The sequence below is a fragment of the Triticum dicoccoides genome, chromosome 4B, assembly GCF_002162155.2.
Source record: "Triticum dicoccoides isolate Atlit2015 ecotype Zavitan chromosome 4B, WEW_v2.0, whole genome shotgun sequence".
Taxonomy (NCBI): domain Eukaryota; kingdom Viridiplantae; phylum Streptophyta; class Magnoliopsida; order Poales; family Poaceae; genus Triticum; species Triticum dicoccoides.
The window spans coordinates 175,381,831-175,400,022 of NC_041387.1; the positions used below are offsets into that span (position 1 = coordinate 175,381,831).

Sequence of the window (18,192 nt, forward strand, 5' to 3'; positions counted from 1 at the left end):
CTGGATCATCAATTCATCAGAAAATACTCTGCTAAAAGTACATTTAAGCTCTTGCCCATACCAAAGGTCATTAATAGTCTTATTCCACTACAAGAAATGTGTTAATCCATGAAGGATTTTTGATGACGTTCTCAGAAACCGTCATGATCAATGACGGATTCTTCTTGTTCGTCATGAAATTCCTTTCATTAACCAAGTAACAAGGATCCAAAAATTAGGTAGCTAAAGGAGCATTCTCATGCCAAATATCTTCCCAAAACCTAACCATTTTACCATTACCCACTGCCCACTTATAACCAACCTAACTACCTGCAGAGCCCACATGAAACTCTTCCAAAACTGCGATGAGTTATTGTCATGGCAACACACGATGTTAGGACTCCTGGTGTTATACAAATGGAAGGCCAGTTAGCTAAGTGAACTTTATGGTTCCCCTCACTATCACCCCATGAATAGTTTGCCATGTTGGAGAGAGCACTTGGGAAATTTAACAAAATATAAAAAATAAAAAGGGATGCTAGCTAAACAAGATTTAGTAAGTATGATCTTCCCTAGATAGGATAGCAGGTAACCCCTCCACCCAACAATCCTAACTATGTTCTTATCCATTAGGAATTGTAAATCGTCTCTACTCAGCTTATTAAAATGCAAAGGTATTCCTAAATATTTGATGGGAAAATCTTCCACCACACATTGAAAGATATCATACAAATTCTTGTTTCATACAAATGGAAGGCCAGCTAGCTAAGTGGATTTTATGCCCGCCTCATCACTCCATAAGAAGTTTGCCATGTGGGAGTTAATAAGTTGGAGGTCCCACTTCCGGAATTTAACAAAAGATAACAAATAAAGAGGGATTTAGCTAAACAAGATTTAATAAGTATGATCTTCTCTAGATAGGATATCAGCTTACCCCTCCACCCCACAATGCTAGCTTGGATCTTATCAATAAGGAATTGTAAATCTTCTCTACTCGGCTTATTAATATGCAAAGATATTCCTAAATATTTGATGGGAAAATCTCCCACCACACATTAAAAGATATCAACAAAAACCCAAGCTCATCTGCTCCCATGTTACTGGGAATCAGAGCACTTTTATGATAATCAATCCTCATGCCTGACACTTGTTTTAAAAAAGTGAGCATCCACTTCAAATTCAAGACTATTCTACTTTCATTCTGTAAAAAAGGAGGGTATCATCAGCATATTTTAAACACATGACTCCCCCATTGACTAGTCCAGGAAAAAGTCATTTCACTAAACCTACTTGATTTCCTAAAATCAACATTCTAGAGAACAAATCTACCACTAGATTGAAAATGAGAGAAGAAAAAGGTTCACCCAGCCTCTGTCGCTTGCCTACGAGGAAGAAATCAGTCTCAACTCCATTTGATTTGACTCCAACAAGGCCATTCTCAGTCAGGCTCTTAATCCAGATAGTCCACTTGGAACCAGAACCCCTAAGAGCTAGCACTTCATATACAAAGCCCAAATTAACTTTATCATATACCTTCTCATAGTAAATTTTAAAAACTAACCCCTGCTGCCCAGAAGAATGAACAACATGGACAATCTGATGAGCAGTTTTGGATCCATATGTTTCATGCTATAGTTAGATTTATCCTAATTTTTCTCTTGTATTTGCGGATGCTTGCGAGAGAGGGTAATTATAAGTAGATTGTTTGTTCAAGTAATAACAACACCTTAGCACCGACCACCCACATAATAACTTATCAAAGCAGTGAATGCAAGTCAATGAATCATGGTGAAAGTAACTAGACGAAATCCCCGCGTGTCCTCGAGAATGCTTTAATCACTACTCCCTTTGTTCCTTTATATAAGGTGTATTTGTTTTTCCCAAAAAAATTATAATGTAATGTGTATTTCTCTTTTCCTATCAGTTTTTCGTGCATGTCCTTTCACCATCCAGTACATGCCTTAGATAAAAAGTAGCACGTTGTCCCCAATAGGAAGGTAGTAAAAAGGAATATCTCTCCCTCATTGCATGCACTCACATTTCTCTCTCTCTCTCCCATCCCACGGATTGGTTTTATTCTCGTGCAGCGAGATCCAGTTGCCTTTTATTAGGTCGCCGGCTATTTAGTTGCCGCTAATTAAGTTTCTAACTACCTAATTAGTTGAGGGTACTTTTGTCCAAAATTCTTCTCAATTTTGTGCCTTGGTCACCGTGCCTAAAAAGTTACACCTTATAGAAAGGAACGAAGGGAGTATAAGAAATACTTTTGGCATGTCCTTTGCAATAAAAAGGATTGGCCCATCTTGTTGCACCTTGTTACTTTGGTTACTTGTTAAGAATTATCTTATTTAAGAATTATCTTATTATCAAACTATCTGTCACAACTACTTACAACACTTGTAGGGAATACCTTGTTGAAACCGCTTATTGATTCTTTTTGCTCCTCGTTAGGTTCGACACTCTTACTTATTGAAAGGACTACGATTGATCCCCTATACTTGTGGGTCATCACTAGCTTGGGGATGGTTTTGTCCAGATACACATACATGCTCACAACTCTAAATTAGGATAGCACTTGGGCATGCCATATGATGTAATTAGTGCATGTGAGTTTTCCGGAGACCTGAGAGTTCAGGCTGAAGGAAAAAAGGATGAGCCAAAGGAGGATGCCATGGGAGGGAGGTGGTCGAGGAAGGTTAGATCTGATGGAAGAGAAGATCTTTGTATACCATATGAAATATTGTGAAGCATCGCAACCACTCTGAGGGGGTCGTGTGGGGTTTTATCTATCTTCGGGGCTGACCCCGTATCGCATACAAGTCTGATGGTTACATCTGTGAGGATCATAAGAAGATCAGGAGAGTAACAGAGCGATTACAACAAGTCAAAATATATCTCCTAAGAACCTAACCGTGTGGCAGCCATGACTCTAGGCGGCTGGAAAATTTCCCTCCCTTACTCTAAATATAAAGTCTATAGTCCATCATTTAGAGGTCCCTTTAAAGAAATAAGGATAAATACATGTTTAGAGTATCTGCTAGAGTGATGTTTTTTGCCTCGTAGCCCTTATATTGGCGGTTTCAATAAAAGAATGGTGCCTTTAAAGAATCTGCTAGAGTTGCTCTTACACTTGAGGACATCACTCCCGCCTTAAGTGGGAGCCAAGAAACCAATGCCATAGAGGCACTTAAATTGGCGAGGACATTAGGTCATCTACTTCTTTTCCCGATAAAGGGCGCTTTATTACATAAAAGGTTTAAGTATTACACCCAGCCTCTGCATAACTAAGATTCACACAGCCAAAGGTCAGTCAACTTTTTTTATTTAATTAATTTATAAGTTCTAGAAGTAAGATTTGAGTAATTTACACGATCGTCTAAAAACATTATTGACTTTTAGTACTGTAATAGATTTCTCAAAAAATGTGTTGATACCAAAACAAAATATGTTTCATGCATGTATATCAAATAGAACATTAATGCAACTCATAAGTTGTTCCCATAGCAAAAAATGTCCTGTTTTTGTTTCAAAATGTGGCATGGAGATTCCTTTGTCATCGGCTGTAGATATAATAATGAATTCTAAATGTTATAAAAACATGTGTCTGTCAAAGGACTGGGTTAATTTGGCATCGCCAGTAACAGTTGGATGTTAATTACTAATCATGCAAGGTTCACATGCACATGCATATGTAGTTTAAATTAACATGACGGTATTTTGCCTTGACACGTGGGAAATTAATGTGGTTATCAACAATATACTTTTCCTTTGGCGGGAAGATTAGCTAATCATAGGAATTCTAACTCAGTTAGCTAAACCAACAGCTACTAGAATGCCCATGAAATTGGTGATATATATGCATGAACCTGGCTAAACCAACAGCTTGAAACAATCATGCATGAGGTTTCAACCACTGTTCTAGCAGCTATATACATACATATATTTAACCACACCCAAACTTGCCATTTAAAGGCTTACAAATGCCACAAGATAAACGAAACCCGATATTCTAGTAGCCAGGTTCATGCATATATATATCACCCAATCCAATCATATAAATCCTCTATGATTTTGTAATGTGTCGTGCACATTTTTCTGTGCCAATCATTGGAAGGAAAATAGTGGTGAAGAGCGCAGACAAGAATAAATACCTTGACAGGCACAGCATAGATTAAGCAATGGAATACTTTGATGCATCTCCCAAGCGTGAAACTGAAAGGGACATTTGTTCTACTAATTCCAGCTAGCTCTTCTTCACCAATCAAAAGGAAAAATGCTCCGTGCTTGCTTGGTGAAATGAAATGGTGGTAACTGAAAAGGGGTCATGCACGGTAGGATTTACACTTGCGGATAAAATGTATAGCTTCTTTGCAAACATCCGATGTGGAATCACACAATAGTGGAGCTCACTTTCTGTTGATTAATTTTCACCACTGTAGATTGTGCAAGTAAAGCACACACTTTCCACTACTTCAGGTGTGTGCAGGGTAGCTGTAGGGCAGTGGTGGTACCTACCCGGTACTTTTGAACCCGTTCAACCCACAACAAGACCAAGTGTCTAGAATGCCTTTTTTTTTGCAGCTCGTAGATGAACACATCAAGGCATGAAATATTGTGAATTTCAGTTCATGGACATGTAAATCATGTGTATGTGTATATAGGAGTGGGAAGAATCTCAATATCCACCCCATCAATGTCAGGTGAACTAACATACATACATATTTGCTACTCCTCACTGATTGATTGGATACTTAGCGATGGTCTGAGGAATTAAATAAGTTTGCTATCCATTGCTGCGTGGAAATGGATATTATTGGTTTAGGTATGGTTTGACAAGGCATGGATGTTGACTCGTTAACAGGGGACAGCGCCAAGCTAATTAAATCCAGGAAACCCCAAGGTTTCTCACTTCCTCAAGCAAATGAAATAATTGCAAAGGAGCTGTTAATATACTACGTATAGAGGTAGGTCTTCACATAAGGTTGACAAGACGTTTATGACTTTGTGCACAGCTGAAATGTCTCGTGATTATCCGATTGGTTAAGTTGTATAATCGTATGCAGACGGTGTCAAGTTCTAAACGGGGGATTAAGATGGTCTTGGCCTGCTGAGTAGAAAAATGTCTGATCAAAGAACATTTTATCTTCGACAGCTCATAAAGAATAATGGTTACGTTCTCACCGGGCGGTGTAAAAACGTAAACTTTATGAACATTCTTTGAACCCTTTGGAGCATGGATGGAACGGATGGAAAAGAGAGGAGAAGGGCTGGACATGGACGCATAAAATAAAGAAACTGCTGCGGGGCCAGCCAATGGGAGATGGCAGTCAGTTCCAATGCGATAAGAGTGCAGTCAGGGAGAAGGAGAGCGAGGGTGGCTTCTTGACAAAAGCCCTTCAAGTGAAGACAAGACCCCCTACTCTACTATACCACCTTCTTCCTCCTCCTCCTCCTCTCTCTCTCTTTCTTCTCTCCCTTTCTCTCTTTCTATCTTCACAGTTCAAGAGAGAGACCAAAACAAATTAAAGCAGGCAAGAAGGGACAAGATCCCCGGCCATCTCAACTGTGGGATTAGCAAGCAATACACACCCGCCCCACAAGGCAGGCGAAAGAGAGCGTCTGTCTGTCAGATGCATCAAGGCAAGAAGTTGCAGGGTGCGTGAAGAGCAAGAAGAACACAGGACAGGAGAAAGAAAGAAAGAAAGAAAGAAACGGTCAAGCCGCCTGCTCTGCTCTGCTCAAGCCGGTCTCTTTTGTGCTGTAAAACCCAGTGCCCTGGTATGTTGTTTGTCTCCATCCTCTTCCTCGCTCGCATGCCTTCTGTTTGCTGAGGTAGATATATAGGCATAGGGGGTTGCCTGTGTGTGTTGCTCATGTGAGGTTTTCTTGTGCGGCATGCAGAAGCAAGGCAGCCAGGAGCACAAAGAGTCTCCCTACTGGGAGTGGGAGATCGAGGCAGCAAGACTTTCGGCTTGGAGGTCGAGGATGGAGGAGGCCAGCAGCAGTTCGGGCCATCCGAGGCACAGGGGCCCTCCTCCTCATCATGTTCTTGGCTATGGCGGCTTCCATGCCGCCATGGCCATGCCAACCAACTCCATGCCTCCCGCAGCCTTCTTGTAAGAGCAACCTTTTCCCTCTTTCTTGTCGTGGTTTTGTTTTGTCTTGTCGGTCATCTCTCTTCTGCTTCTTTCCCCTATATGGAAAACAATAACCATGATGAACAACACGCGCTTGGCTGTTCAAGATTTGGCAGACACGAATCCTGATTCATCATCTCTGGCCTCTGCATGCGTATTGCCTTGTATGGAGTTTTTTTTGTCGGCTTGCTGTTCTTCATGCTTCATGCCGTCGATCCTGTGTGCGTCTGTATACACTCATACATGCATACATGCATACATACATAGGAATCTTTCTGTAGATATATCACGTAGTATTTGGTTGGTGATGGCAATGTAATGGTGACGGTCTGTACGTGCATGCAGCAGCGAGCAAGACGGAGGAGGAGGAGGCGGCGGCGGCGCCTACTTCGGGGAGCTGGAGGAGGCCCTCATGCACCAGGTCGCCACGCTCAGCAGCAGCGGCAGGATGATTTCGCATTCCCATTCCCAGCAACAAACTGCAACGGCCACCTCCACGGATCATCCTCATCACCACCACCACCACCACCATGGACACAACCACGCCATGCGTACGTACACACAACACCTCTCTCTCTCTCTCTCTCTCTCTCTCTCTCTCTCTCTCTCTCTGCGTGTTTCTCTCTCTAGCCAAGCGAGTCCAAAGAGCACAAGGCTGCGAGCCACTTTACCAAGAGGTTAGGGCATCCTAGTCAAAAGTAACCATGCAGTGCGGCAGGAGTGGCAGTTGTGTGTGTGTGTGTTGCTTGTGACCCCCTTCTCTCTACCCCATGGACCATGGTACTAGCTAGATAGAGTAGTGAGTGTATGTATGCATGTAGACTGCAGCAAGTCTGGCTTGGCTGGCTGGCTGGCTCTCTGCAAGCAAGCAAAAGCACAGCTCAAAGGGAATAACCCCCAAGGCCACTTTCAGTTTCACTGCCACAGTGGGCCCACGCGACCGCTGCTACCCCTACCCCTTTGTGATCACAGGCAGTACTAGCGCCGCAGCCTTTGCACTTCACCTCTCTCTCTCTCTCTGCTGTTGCCTGTTGCCTGCTGCGATGCATGTCTTGATCTCCTCCACCCCTATCATATCTTCTTGCAGCCTTCCCCAGTACTGTGGCTGATACTGCTACAGCGGCAGCGGCAGCAGCTAGGCCGCCTCCCACACTGGACATCTTCCCCTCCTGGCCGCTCGCTCTCCATCACCACCACACACCCAAGGTAAATAAATATACTACTACTCCGTATCATCATTCAAGGACACGTAGTACGTACTGCAGCAAAAAGATCGAATTACTACAAGCATTTTGCACCTAAAACTGTTCTTCACTGTGTTTGTTTTTTGGGCAAGCAGGAGGGTTCAAATGTGACAGCAGACAGCACAGACTCAGAGAGCAGCAGCAAGAACAACATCAACATGGACTCATCGGATCATCACCAGCACCAGCAGCAGCAGCAGCAAGGGATGGTAGGATTAGTCACCGTGGCAGGCCAGTTCCATCAGATTTCACAGCAGCAGCACCAGCAGCAGGTACTCTACCACTGTGAATGATCATACTCTATCAAATTCATTTAATGCATTGGCATATGCACTGTTGCTTGGCTTCCTGCGTGTCTTTGTTCTTTGCTTCTCCACATTCTCCCCTGGCCATCATCATCCATCTATCCTACTAGAGCTAGAGTAGATGGCTAGCCTGGTGCCATGTCAGTAGCTAGCTAGGCCACAACTTCCAAGATGCTCATGTAGCAAAATGCTTCTGCCATAGGCAGCACAAGAAAGAAAGAAAGAAAGAATCCACACGGTTGAGGCAGGGTGTGCATTTAAGATGTGTTGCTGCCCCCAAGATCTCCAATCCCAACACGTTAGGTGAACCTTTTTTCTTTTCTTTTTTTCTTGTATGGACCTATAGAAACAAATCTAGAGAGCTTGTTGGAATAGCAACATCTTCCTTCCATTCTAGGCACACACAGATGGATAGATAGGTGATTAATGTAGAGGATATGTTAGATTAGAGCGTAGCTGCCATGCCATTGCCATTGCCACTGCCATTGGTGATGCAATAGGAGACAAGGGGTCATTCTTACAATATTGTCTCTAGCAAGAAACTGTGGCCTCAATTAGTTGGGTGCTTGAATAATGCCACCTTGGGTCAGTGTCTGCTTTAGGTGCACGCTGCTTTCTGGTCAATTGGTGAACTGCCAGTGCCAGGGTATATGTATATCAATATTGTTGGATAGACAAATAAGCAAGACAAAATCTTATGCACTAATTAATTAATCCACGCTTCTTTCTCAAAACAAAATATAACAATTCACACTCGGCTGAAAGAGAGCCCTGCAAATTAGGGGGCGACGCGACAGCAACACACCATCAGAAAAGAAAAGCAGGACCTAATATATACTAGTTTTTTTTGTCTGTTGTTGGAGTGGGTGGTTTCCACCAAATGTACATTGCTGTTTCTTTATATGTGCTTGATGTAACGTGCATGCAGTAGAGACCATACTATATATACTAAGTATTTGCTTGATTGCACCATGGACACATTGTTCTTCCATCTCCCAGCTCTATCATACTAGTAGTGTCTTAAGTGAGCATGATGTGTCAACTGATTGCTTCTTATTGACATTCTTCTTCTAATATGCAATGTCGTGACCCATATATTTGAGAGAGAAAAAATCAAATAACTGATTTTAGCTTGTGCTGGACTTCTTATGGTCGCTTGTCATGTGCAGAAGATGGCAACAAGTTCCACTCACAGTGACAGGACTGGCAAGGCTCTTGATCCAAAGGTACCATCGAAATCTATGTCCCTGGAGCAATGCAACGCATTTTGTTTTGAGAATCTTGAGATTTATAATGAGTTCTTCTCCCTTGGTGATTAGCAGACGACGAGGAGGCTAGCGCAGAATCGAGAGGCTGCCAGAAAAAGCAGGCTTCGGAAGAAGGTGGACCATGCTTTGTAATCTGAACTGAATTGGTGTTCCCAGCAATGAATTTGCCAAGTTATTGACTTTTGCATCTGAATTATCCATCATGTGTAGGCTTACATTCAGCAGCTTGAGAGTGGCAAGCTGAAGCTTGCTCAACTGGAACAGGATCTCCAGCGGGCTCGTTCTCAGGTGCTTTCTCATTTCTACAGCTAATTCCCATGTGCACCTGTGCATATATCCTGTGCATATATGATCACAAAATTCACTCGAGTTAGAAAAATATCATTCAAGTTCCTTCTATGCCAAAGTATCGAGCTAGGTTTTCATATTGTAAAGTGTGATATGAACCTGTGAGCTTTGTGTAGGGACTCTTGGTTGGAGGAGCTCCAGGTGGAAACTCCAGCCCTGGTGTGTAAAGTCAACCCCAGTATCAACTCTCCTGCGCATTCACTGATTAGAATGTGTGGTGGGAATCTGGTTAAGATTTGGCATTGGACTGAATACGAATTGTGATATCTATTTTCCAGGTGCTGCTATGTTCGATGTTGAGTACAACAGGTGGCTGGACGACGACAGCAGGCGCATGATTGAGCTCCGGGGAGGCCTGCACGCGCACTTGCCGGATGGTGACCTCAGGGCCATCATCGACGACACCTTGACCCACTACGATGAGCTCTTTCGCCTCAAGAGTGCCGCTGCCAGGGCGGACGTCTTTCATCTCATCACTGGGATGTGGGCGACCCCAGCCGAGCGCTGCTTCCTTTGGATGGGCGGCTTCCGGCCCTCTGATCTGCTCAAGGCATGTGCCTCTAACTACACTGAACATTAGCAATGTTATTCCTAAAAAAAATAGAAACGAAATCAACTGTCATTTTCGTTTCATAGTTTCTAGCAAAAAAGGTTCATTTGATAGTTCAGGAACCGAATTGCCAAACAAACTCTCCAAGTGTACTAATGATATCCTAATGAAAGTACATACTTCCCACTGTTGCTGCAGACACTGGCACCTCAGCTTGATCCCTTGACTGAACAGCAAATGGTTGGCATCTGCAGCCTTGAGCAGTCATTGCAGCAGGCAGAAGAAGCTCTCACCCAGGGCCTGGAGCAGCTCCATCAGTCATTAGCAATCACGGTGGCAGGCAGCGGGTCTCTTAGCGACGATACCAACATGGGGAGCTTCATGGGCGACATGGCCGTTGCTCTCGGCAAGCTGGCCAACCTTGAAGGCTTTGTCATACAGGTAACCGAAGATGTGTCACTACTCTTCAAACTTGACCATTATGTCAGTGTATGCTAGACTATTCGCTCATCTTATTCAAATTTGTAGATGAGCAGTGAAGTGCCTGGTAAAACTTGTAGGCAAATGTAGCAACAATCTGCATTCAGGGGAAATTTATTGCTCTGGCCACACCTAAATCATTCTAGCATCAGTTCTGCTACTAACTGTGCCAAGAATAAGTAAACATTTTAAACCTCACAAGTACTTCCACTAATAGTGCAAAAGATAATTGATTTGCCAATTTAAAAGGTCAATCTATCCACAATTCGCAAGTTATCATTCTTTTAAACTTCATTTGTTCATCTGGTGTATTCAAAAAGTTTACTGCTAGCATCTGCTGTGAGTTTTAGCTGCCAGGAATAAGATCACTGAGGCATGTACTAAAACAACATATGTGACATGCCATTTCCAGGCTGATAACTTGAGGCAGCAGACTCTTCACCAGATGCACAGGATTCTGACAGTTAGGCAGGCAGCTCGATGTTTCTTGGCTATTGGCGAGTACCATAACCGCCTCCGTGCCCTAAGCTCCCTCTGGGCTTCTCGCCCTCGAGAGTAAGTACCATGCAATTCTTACCTCTGTCCTGTGGTTAGTTTTCTTTTGCTAAACATGAAGTCTGCTACCTGTAGCTGTTGAAGTTATAGCCTATCTACAATTTATTTTTTAAAATCTAAGTGCATATGATTGAGCAAGGGCTTAATAGAGGCGAGAATCATCTTAGTTTATAATACCCATATTTGCCCTACTAATCAGCATGGAATCGACCACCCTCCTACCAGCAATCAAAACTCAAAAGTCAGCAGGCTTGTTTTCTACACCATAGCCTGCACTAAAACAAATGGCAAAAACAAGGTGCATCTATGGTGTGCAGAAAAAAAACTAGGGATGGTTTCTTTCGCTTTTTCCTGGGATGCTTTCAGCTACCCTGCCTCTGTTTCTTTTCCCTAGGATATGTTTGGCTATCCCTGCCAACTAACCATTTTCTGTTTCGGCCTAAAAGAAGCATAGGTTCAGCAGTTGTAGTACCATTTTTCTGGATCTATCTCTGATCTATTTTTTGCTGGTGCATATATTGCCTGCAGGATACTGATGACAGATGACGGCAATTGTGGAGAGCTAAGCATTGCAGCACATCCATCTGAAAGCCAATATTCAGCCTACTGATTCAAATGTATCTTGGAACTAACCTTCAAAGTAGGAGCATAAGCAAAACAACTGGGAAGAAATTTTTTGGATGTAATGTAGCAGATATGTGAGAAACAGAGAGCTGGGAAACAAAGGAAGCTCCAGAAATGGGAGAACTTGTCAGAATGCGTAGAACTGTCATCAGATTTTCTTGAGTCAAATGGTTTAATGTATCCTGGAGTGAGAACAAATGAAGGACACCCAGAGTTCATTATTGAAATAGTACTTCAATTTGTGTTATTTTCATTACTTCTGGCTGCATTTTGTAAGAACACCTTCTACCATGCACCACTACCAAAATATCTAGAATTGAATAGGTGAGCTATCTGACAGAATTTCAAAAAAATATCACTGCCAGAAAACGGGGAAAAGGTTAGATAAAATATATTGAAGCACTGATATTCAGTCACAATTTTTTTTATCATTACGAGGGAACAAAGGGGTAATCTCTGAGCATGAGTACACAAACCTGTTCCAGATATCAAATTTAGTACCTCATTCAGAGTCTTATATTGCACACACTGCTGTTGAGTTATAACTGCGAACTACATTTGATTTTTACATCTGTACGGTTCAAGCAGGCTAGTACCTATTCCCTCCGTTCCCAAATATTTGTCTTTCTAGAGATTTCATCAAGTGACTACATACGAAGCAAAATGAGTGAATCTACACTTTAAAATATGTCTACATACATCCGTATGTTGTGTCCATTTGAAATGCCTAGAAAGACAAATATTTGGGAACGGAGGGAGTAGATAGTACGCACAGGAAAAGAATTGTCATTTGAAGTTAAACCTTGCTACAATTTTGCAACACAGATAATAGAAACCAGCTTGAGGATAAGTTCAAGTTTCTTCCGTTATAAACCAAAGTGTACACTCCACAACACTGAATTTGCTGTGAAAAGAGTTGCTTAGAGGAGCAACTACCACACATACATTGAACAAACACGTAAAAGAAAGGAAGGACTTTCCTGCATCTTCAGGGGGGAAATGGAGGATTTCCTTGTGTCACACATGATTGACATGTGGAGGAATATTTCAAATAGAGAATGGCAGGTATTCCTATACAATATGGCTTTACTCTGTTTTGGTTCTAACCTCACAGAAGAAGTATATCATGTAAGAAAGAAACCAGCTCACAGTTAATTATCTTTTTTCTGGACAACTCGACTTTTGGACCAATCTTCCAAAGTTTTGCGGTGAAGAGCGTTCATTTTGATCTTCCTCCTTCCTCGGATGACGTTTTCAGCATCTTTCCAGTTTTCGGCAACGCCCGTCGCCACTAGAATTGCGCACATGACACAGGCACTTCTTCCATGACCTGATGTGGTTGTAAATCATGCACAGAACAGATAGCCATTTTATCTTCATGTGGTGTCACTTACAAATAAATACAACAAAATTACCAAACTACGCAATGGTTCGCCGAAAGTAGAATGCAAACAAGAGAGGGTGAGATCATTGCTAACCAAATGCGCAGTGGACATAGACGGGCTTCCCCTGGGCTCTCTTCTCGCAGGCCCACCGCGCCGCGAATTCGATCTGGGACGGTAACGGGGACCTGGTATCCCAAGTAGCAAGACAGACATACTCATCCACCTTCACAAACGAGCTCCTCGGCAGCTCACACGTGCAATCTACGACGGACGGATCCCCGGGAGGCAGGTGCTTTGGCATGAACGGCCAGCCCCCGAGGTAGAGCCCCTGGGCGATCTCGTCGTACACGTTCTCCTTCCTGAGGAACCTCTTCACCTTGGCGTACGTGCGTGCCAGCATCAGGAAGGGGCCGAAGAGCACGGCCGACCAGAGGGGGAACCGGCCCGACGGGGTCTTGCCCAGGATCCAGGGCAGGTTGACGGCGGTGTGGGACGCGACGGTGACGACGTAGGCGACGCAGCTGGTAGCGAGGATGGGGGCCGTGGCGGCGGCCCTCACGCCGGCCTGCCGCAGGGCGAGGGACGAGACGAGGAGCGCCGTCGCGGCGATGCCCGTCACCTTGGAGATCCCCATTGCTGTCTTCGTTACCGAGGTGGAATCTGGTGTTAATCTGTTTGGGGGTAATGTCGATTGAATCGAAAACGGAGTGGATCAAGAAGCGATCTGGATGTGGAGAAGTTACCGGCGGTGGCTGAGGGCGTGCGGGCGAGGAGACGGGAGGAGGGAAGAGTGGTGGGGAGGAGATGCGGTGGAGCGGGGGAGGAAGAGAAGGCGGGAAGAGCGGGGGAAGAGGACAGGAGAGACTCCCCGACATAGTCGGGTGGGTCGAGACCGAAACATTGCTGCCATGTCACAAAAATGAAAAATCGGGTCATTCATTTGAAATGGAGTATAAAAATTGCTAAAGTTACCTTTTTCGGAGATTTTTTGGGGAAAGTGGAAATTTTAAAAGCGGACCCATCTCCACCTGTTTTTTTTTCGAAAAAAGGTTACCTAGACTCGTCACCCCAAACCACGAAGACTCCCTAAAGAAAAGTTAAAAAAATCACCCATGCCACTACATGACACGTTTGAGTACGATGTCGAGCTCACAGTGAGCATGCACTCATGCCCTCTTCTCTTGTAACCTAGCCAGGACGAGCTGAAGTTGAAGATTGTCACGTTAGATCCCTCTGGTCGCGGCCATATTCACCAATGACTTCATCGAGCATCGCGTGACGTGGATCAAACGGACACGCATCTCCATCGTCGTCTCGTAGCAGCACTCCAACCTTCACAGTAGGCCGTCCTTGAACAGGATCTCTTCATCGGTGTCATGTGGGCTTTTTGCCCGGTGAGATGCTCATGTGGCGCGAGCTTACGCCATAATTGACGCCCCTGCTAGATTTTTGCCTGAGTGGCGGAGAAGGCACCCGACTGGTGGATCCACAACAAGGGTGGCTCCGGCGACAGAGCTGGAGTAACCTCCCAGGACTGGTGGACCAAGAGACTGACAGATGTCCCCTTCTCATTCGAGCAGGAGTCTAGCTCCCAGTCGATGTATCCGGAAGTTAAACTCATATCTGTTGCTAGTCATGTCGGAAATGTCCGGAGAGGTTAGGTTGGGGAGTGGGGCAGACTGAAAATGGAGTTAATCGAGAATCACTAGGATTTGATCCAGAGTGGAATTAGGAAGGGGATTTTGTGGCATTGAGGTGGACAGGTCCGACATGGCAGACGCGTTTGGGCGGCTCCAAATCTGTGGCACATATGAACTAGGTTTAAGGGGTGTTCGTCATCCTGGCTATATAAGAATATAAGATTGGTCTGGGGGTCTGGTTGGATGATTGTTTTTACCAAGATGGTGTTTGGTTTGTCCGATCGGACATATAAAAAGAAGTGGAGGGTCCGATTGACGATGCTCTTAGTTTCACTTCCAGGGTCTACACTTTCTTATACCATCTCAATTTTGAAACGGTGGAGAAAAATGCACTCAAATATGTGTGTTTTCAGTAGTAGTCATGAACTGAGATAGCACGGAGTTCTGTTGTAGATTTCCACTTTCAAAAAGAGTCTAGTAAAACTAAATATTACATCCACATCCTTTTTAGAATCGTTAACGATCTCCTCTCCCTTTGATGACCCACAAGTATAGGGGATGAATCATAGTCATTTCGATAAGTAAGAGTGTCGAACCCAACGAGGAGCAAAAGGAATCAATAAGCGGTTTTCAACAAGACATTCTCTGCAAGTTTTGTAAGATTGTTTTGGTAGATAGTTTGATAGCAAGATAATTGGTAACAAATAACAAGTAAAGAAAAGTAGCAAGGTGCAGCAAGGTGGCCAATCATTATTAATACCAAGGACAAGCCGGAGATACTTCTTGTAGTAATTAAAGCGCTCTTGAGGACACACGGGAATTCATCTACGGTCCATCGACTCGTATTCATTGCTTTGATAAGTTGCTATGTGGGTGGACCAAAGCTATGGTGCTATTCTTACTTGAACAGACAACCTACTTATGATTACCCCCTCCTGCAAGCATCCGCAGACACAAGAGAAGAATCAAGATAAATCTAACCATAGCATGAAACATATGGATCCAAACAGCCTCTTACGGAACAACTCACAAACTTGGATTTAGGTTTCAGTCACTCCCACAACCCATCATCTACAGACTAATTGTAAGTGCATCTAGTGTCACCCCTTGTTGGTTTTGGAGTATTGACGACAAACTTGGTTGAGGGACTAATGTGTTTGTGAGATTCAGAGGAGAATACGGGTAGAAGTCCCTATTGATTCGGTTTACCCATCAAAGATGGCCCCTAAAAATGTATGAAGACATTGAAGATAGTTCACAAAGAAATTGATGTAGAAGACAATGGTACGCGAAGATTTCCGCTTGAAGACAATGGAGCGCGAAGACATAGTATTTTGGTAGTTTCATTTTCTTCTTTCTTGAGTCATAGGAACAACTGCACTATTAAGTAGGGTCGAGGTAAACAAAGTCAGAAACTATGTGATGCTCAACCTAAAATCCTATGTCTTCCAGTGAAGACAATGAGAGGAAACATCTTCTAGAGTTGATTGAGTTGGCTTTACTTGGAGCTGAAGTAAAGTTGTCGTGTGTGTTTGAAATCAGATCGTTGGACACGTGTCGGTTGTCCACTGACCCAGGGTCATTTCGAACATATCATGTCGGGGTTGCCTCCTGGATATAAATAGCCACCCCCTCCACCATGAGTTGGTGGCTGCTCCGAGTTAGTGCATGACTTTAAACGTTTGAGAGCAACTCACCTCCAAAGTCTTTGAGAGAGAATCCTTGCGAGGACAAACCCAAAACACCAAGAGCCCAAAAGTGATTGAGCATCACTGAAGCCTTTATGTTCCGTGTGAACTGGAGACTTGGTACACCTGAAGACTATGATCTTCCAGCTGGTTAGACGTCACGTTCTGAGAATCCAAGAGCCATTGTGGATTGTCGATGAACGAAGTCTGTGATGGTTTGGAAGTCTGCCTTGAAGACTTACCTGAGTGATTAGGCGAGATCTGCGGATCTTAGCTCAAGGGGAATAAGGTGAAGACTAGGTCATCAGAGTTCAATCTCAGCCTCCCCAACCACACGTACAATTGTCACAGCTGTTGGAACTGGTCAAACAAATCAAGCAACTGGTTCTATCACTTCACTCCTTTACTTACTATTTAGTTTCATGGAGCCTTTGCATGCTCGTTCTGTTCGAAGACATTGTGTGAAGACATTCCCACTAACTGCATCTTTGTCTTCACACTATCTTCCTAAACTGCTCTGTTCTACCTAGCTGATGTTTGTCTTTGCATCTCACTTCAATTATAGTTGTCATACCAGCATGCCTAGTGTAGTTTATCTTCCGTTGTATCATGTTTAGTTGTTGTTTTAGTTTTGTGTCTTCAAAGACATTGACTGTTTTGAAGACTTACATAAAATTGCCTATTCACCCCCCTCTAGTCGATAACTAGCACTTTCAATTGGTATCAGAGCCTGGTGCTCCCTTGTTCTATGTGATTTGGTTTAACCATCTGGAGCTTTAGCTATGTCGGTTGCAGGGATAATCAACGTTTTGGCTGCGTGCCCTGTCTTCGATGGCACTGATTACCCCTAGTGGAAGAATAAGATGTGCATGCATATTGAAGCTATCGACAACGACCTCTGGTATGTCGTCAGGACTGGTTCTCTCAAAGTTGGTGAAGGTGTCACCGCCGACTAATGTGAAGAGATTCACGCAACTGGACTCAACCGCCAAGAACATCATCTGTGGTCATCTGACCAAAGGGAAGTATGGCCGTGTGAGTGCTCCGGAGTCTGCGAAGCTAGTCTGGGACTGGCTCTCCAAGGTCAATGAAGGCGTCTCTTCCCAGCGAGTCTCACAAATCAATGTTCTTCACAATCTCTTCAACCGCTTCAAGAGGCTCGACAATGAAAATGTCCAGCTTACCTTCGATCGTCTTACTGATATCACCAATGAGCTTCATGCTCTCGGTGCCACTGACATCACCAAGCATGAAGTTGTGAAGAAGCTACTGACGTCTCTTGATAGTTCATTTGACACCCTGTCCTTAATGATGCAAGGGCGTCCAGATTTCAAGCAATTGGACCCCGTCGATATTCTCGAGAGACTCAATACTCACAAAAATTCCAACTATCTAAGAAGAGAGACATCTATGGTCCCAACTATGGACGTGCCCATGCTCTTAATGCAAAAGCTATATCTTCGTCTGAATACAGTTCTGGTGACCCTGAAGACATTGGCAGGGAACTTGCAATGCTTGTGAAGAAGTTCCAAAAGTTATCCAAGAAAAACTGCTTTGGAAGGTCTTCAAAGTATGATTCCAATAAGGGAGAGGCTTCCACTCGTGACTACAAGAAGAGAACTTGCCACAAATGCAAGAAGCCAAGCCACAACATGGTTGAATGTCCTCAATGGGAAAAGGAATCAAAGAAGAATAGGAAGAGCAAGGACTATGACTCTGATGAAAAGAAGAAGAAGAAATACTCAAAGTCTTCATCGCACAAGAAGACTTCCTCCAGTAAAGCTCGTGCATTTATCGGCAAGGAAATGGATTCAGAGGAGGAGTCTGCTTCTGAGGAGGTGCTGGAGCACTCTAAGGAGGACTCAGATTCAGGCATGGCAAGCCTGGCTCAATCTTATGCGTCTGTCGCCAAGTCCATCTTCAGCAATGAAGACAATGGTCATGTCACCAACACTGAAGCTAATGTTGATGACGACTCTACTCCTGTCT

General features: G+C 43.8%; 2 protein-coding genes across 3 annotated transcripts; one reads left to right on the forward strand and one right to left on the reverse strand.

The window, feature by feature from the left end:
• Positions 1–5,353: 5,353 nt before the first annotated feature.
• On the forward strand, positions 5,354–11,743 carry LOC119295643 (transcription factor TGAL4-like). 2 transcript variants are annotated; one of them, XM_037574087.1, is made up of 13 exons: positions 5,354–5,757; positions 5,881–6,095; positions 6,465–6,667; positions 7,204–7,322; positions 7,456–7,632; positions 8,835–8,891; positions 8,988–9,047; positions 9,144–9,221; positions 9,398–9,440; positions 9,560–9,831; positions 10,030–10,272; positions 10,724–10,866; positions 11,395–11,743. In XM_037574087.1, the coding sequence occupies exons 2-13, from the start codon at positions 5,965–5,967 to the stop codon at positions 11,474–11,476; spliced, it is 1,608 nt and encodes a 535-aa protein (XP_037429984.1). In that variant the 5' UTR covers positions 5,354–5,757; positions 5,881–5,964; the 3' UTR covers positions 11,477–11,743. The 2 variants fall into 2 exon arrangements, with proteins under 2 accessions (XP_037429984.1, XP_037429983.1); XM_037574086.1 differs by having other exon boundaries at positions 5,356–5,757; positions 6,462–6,667.
• A 628-nt stretch (positions 11,744–12,371) lies between these two features.
• Positions 12,372–13,737, reverse strand: LOC119295644. Its single transcript, XM_037574088.1, has 2 exons — positions 12,969–13,737; positions 12,372–12,820 (listed from the first exon to the last, which is right to left on the reverse strand). The coding sequence occupies exons 1-2, from the start codon at positions 13,507–13,509 to the stop codon at positions 12,642–12,644; spliced, it is 720 nt and encodes a 239-aa protein (XP_037429985.1). The 5' UTR covers positions 13,510–13,737; the 3' UTR covers positions 12,372–12,641.
• Positions 13,738–18,192: the final 4,455 nt, after the last annotated feature.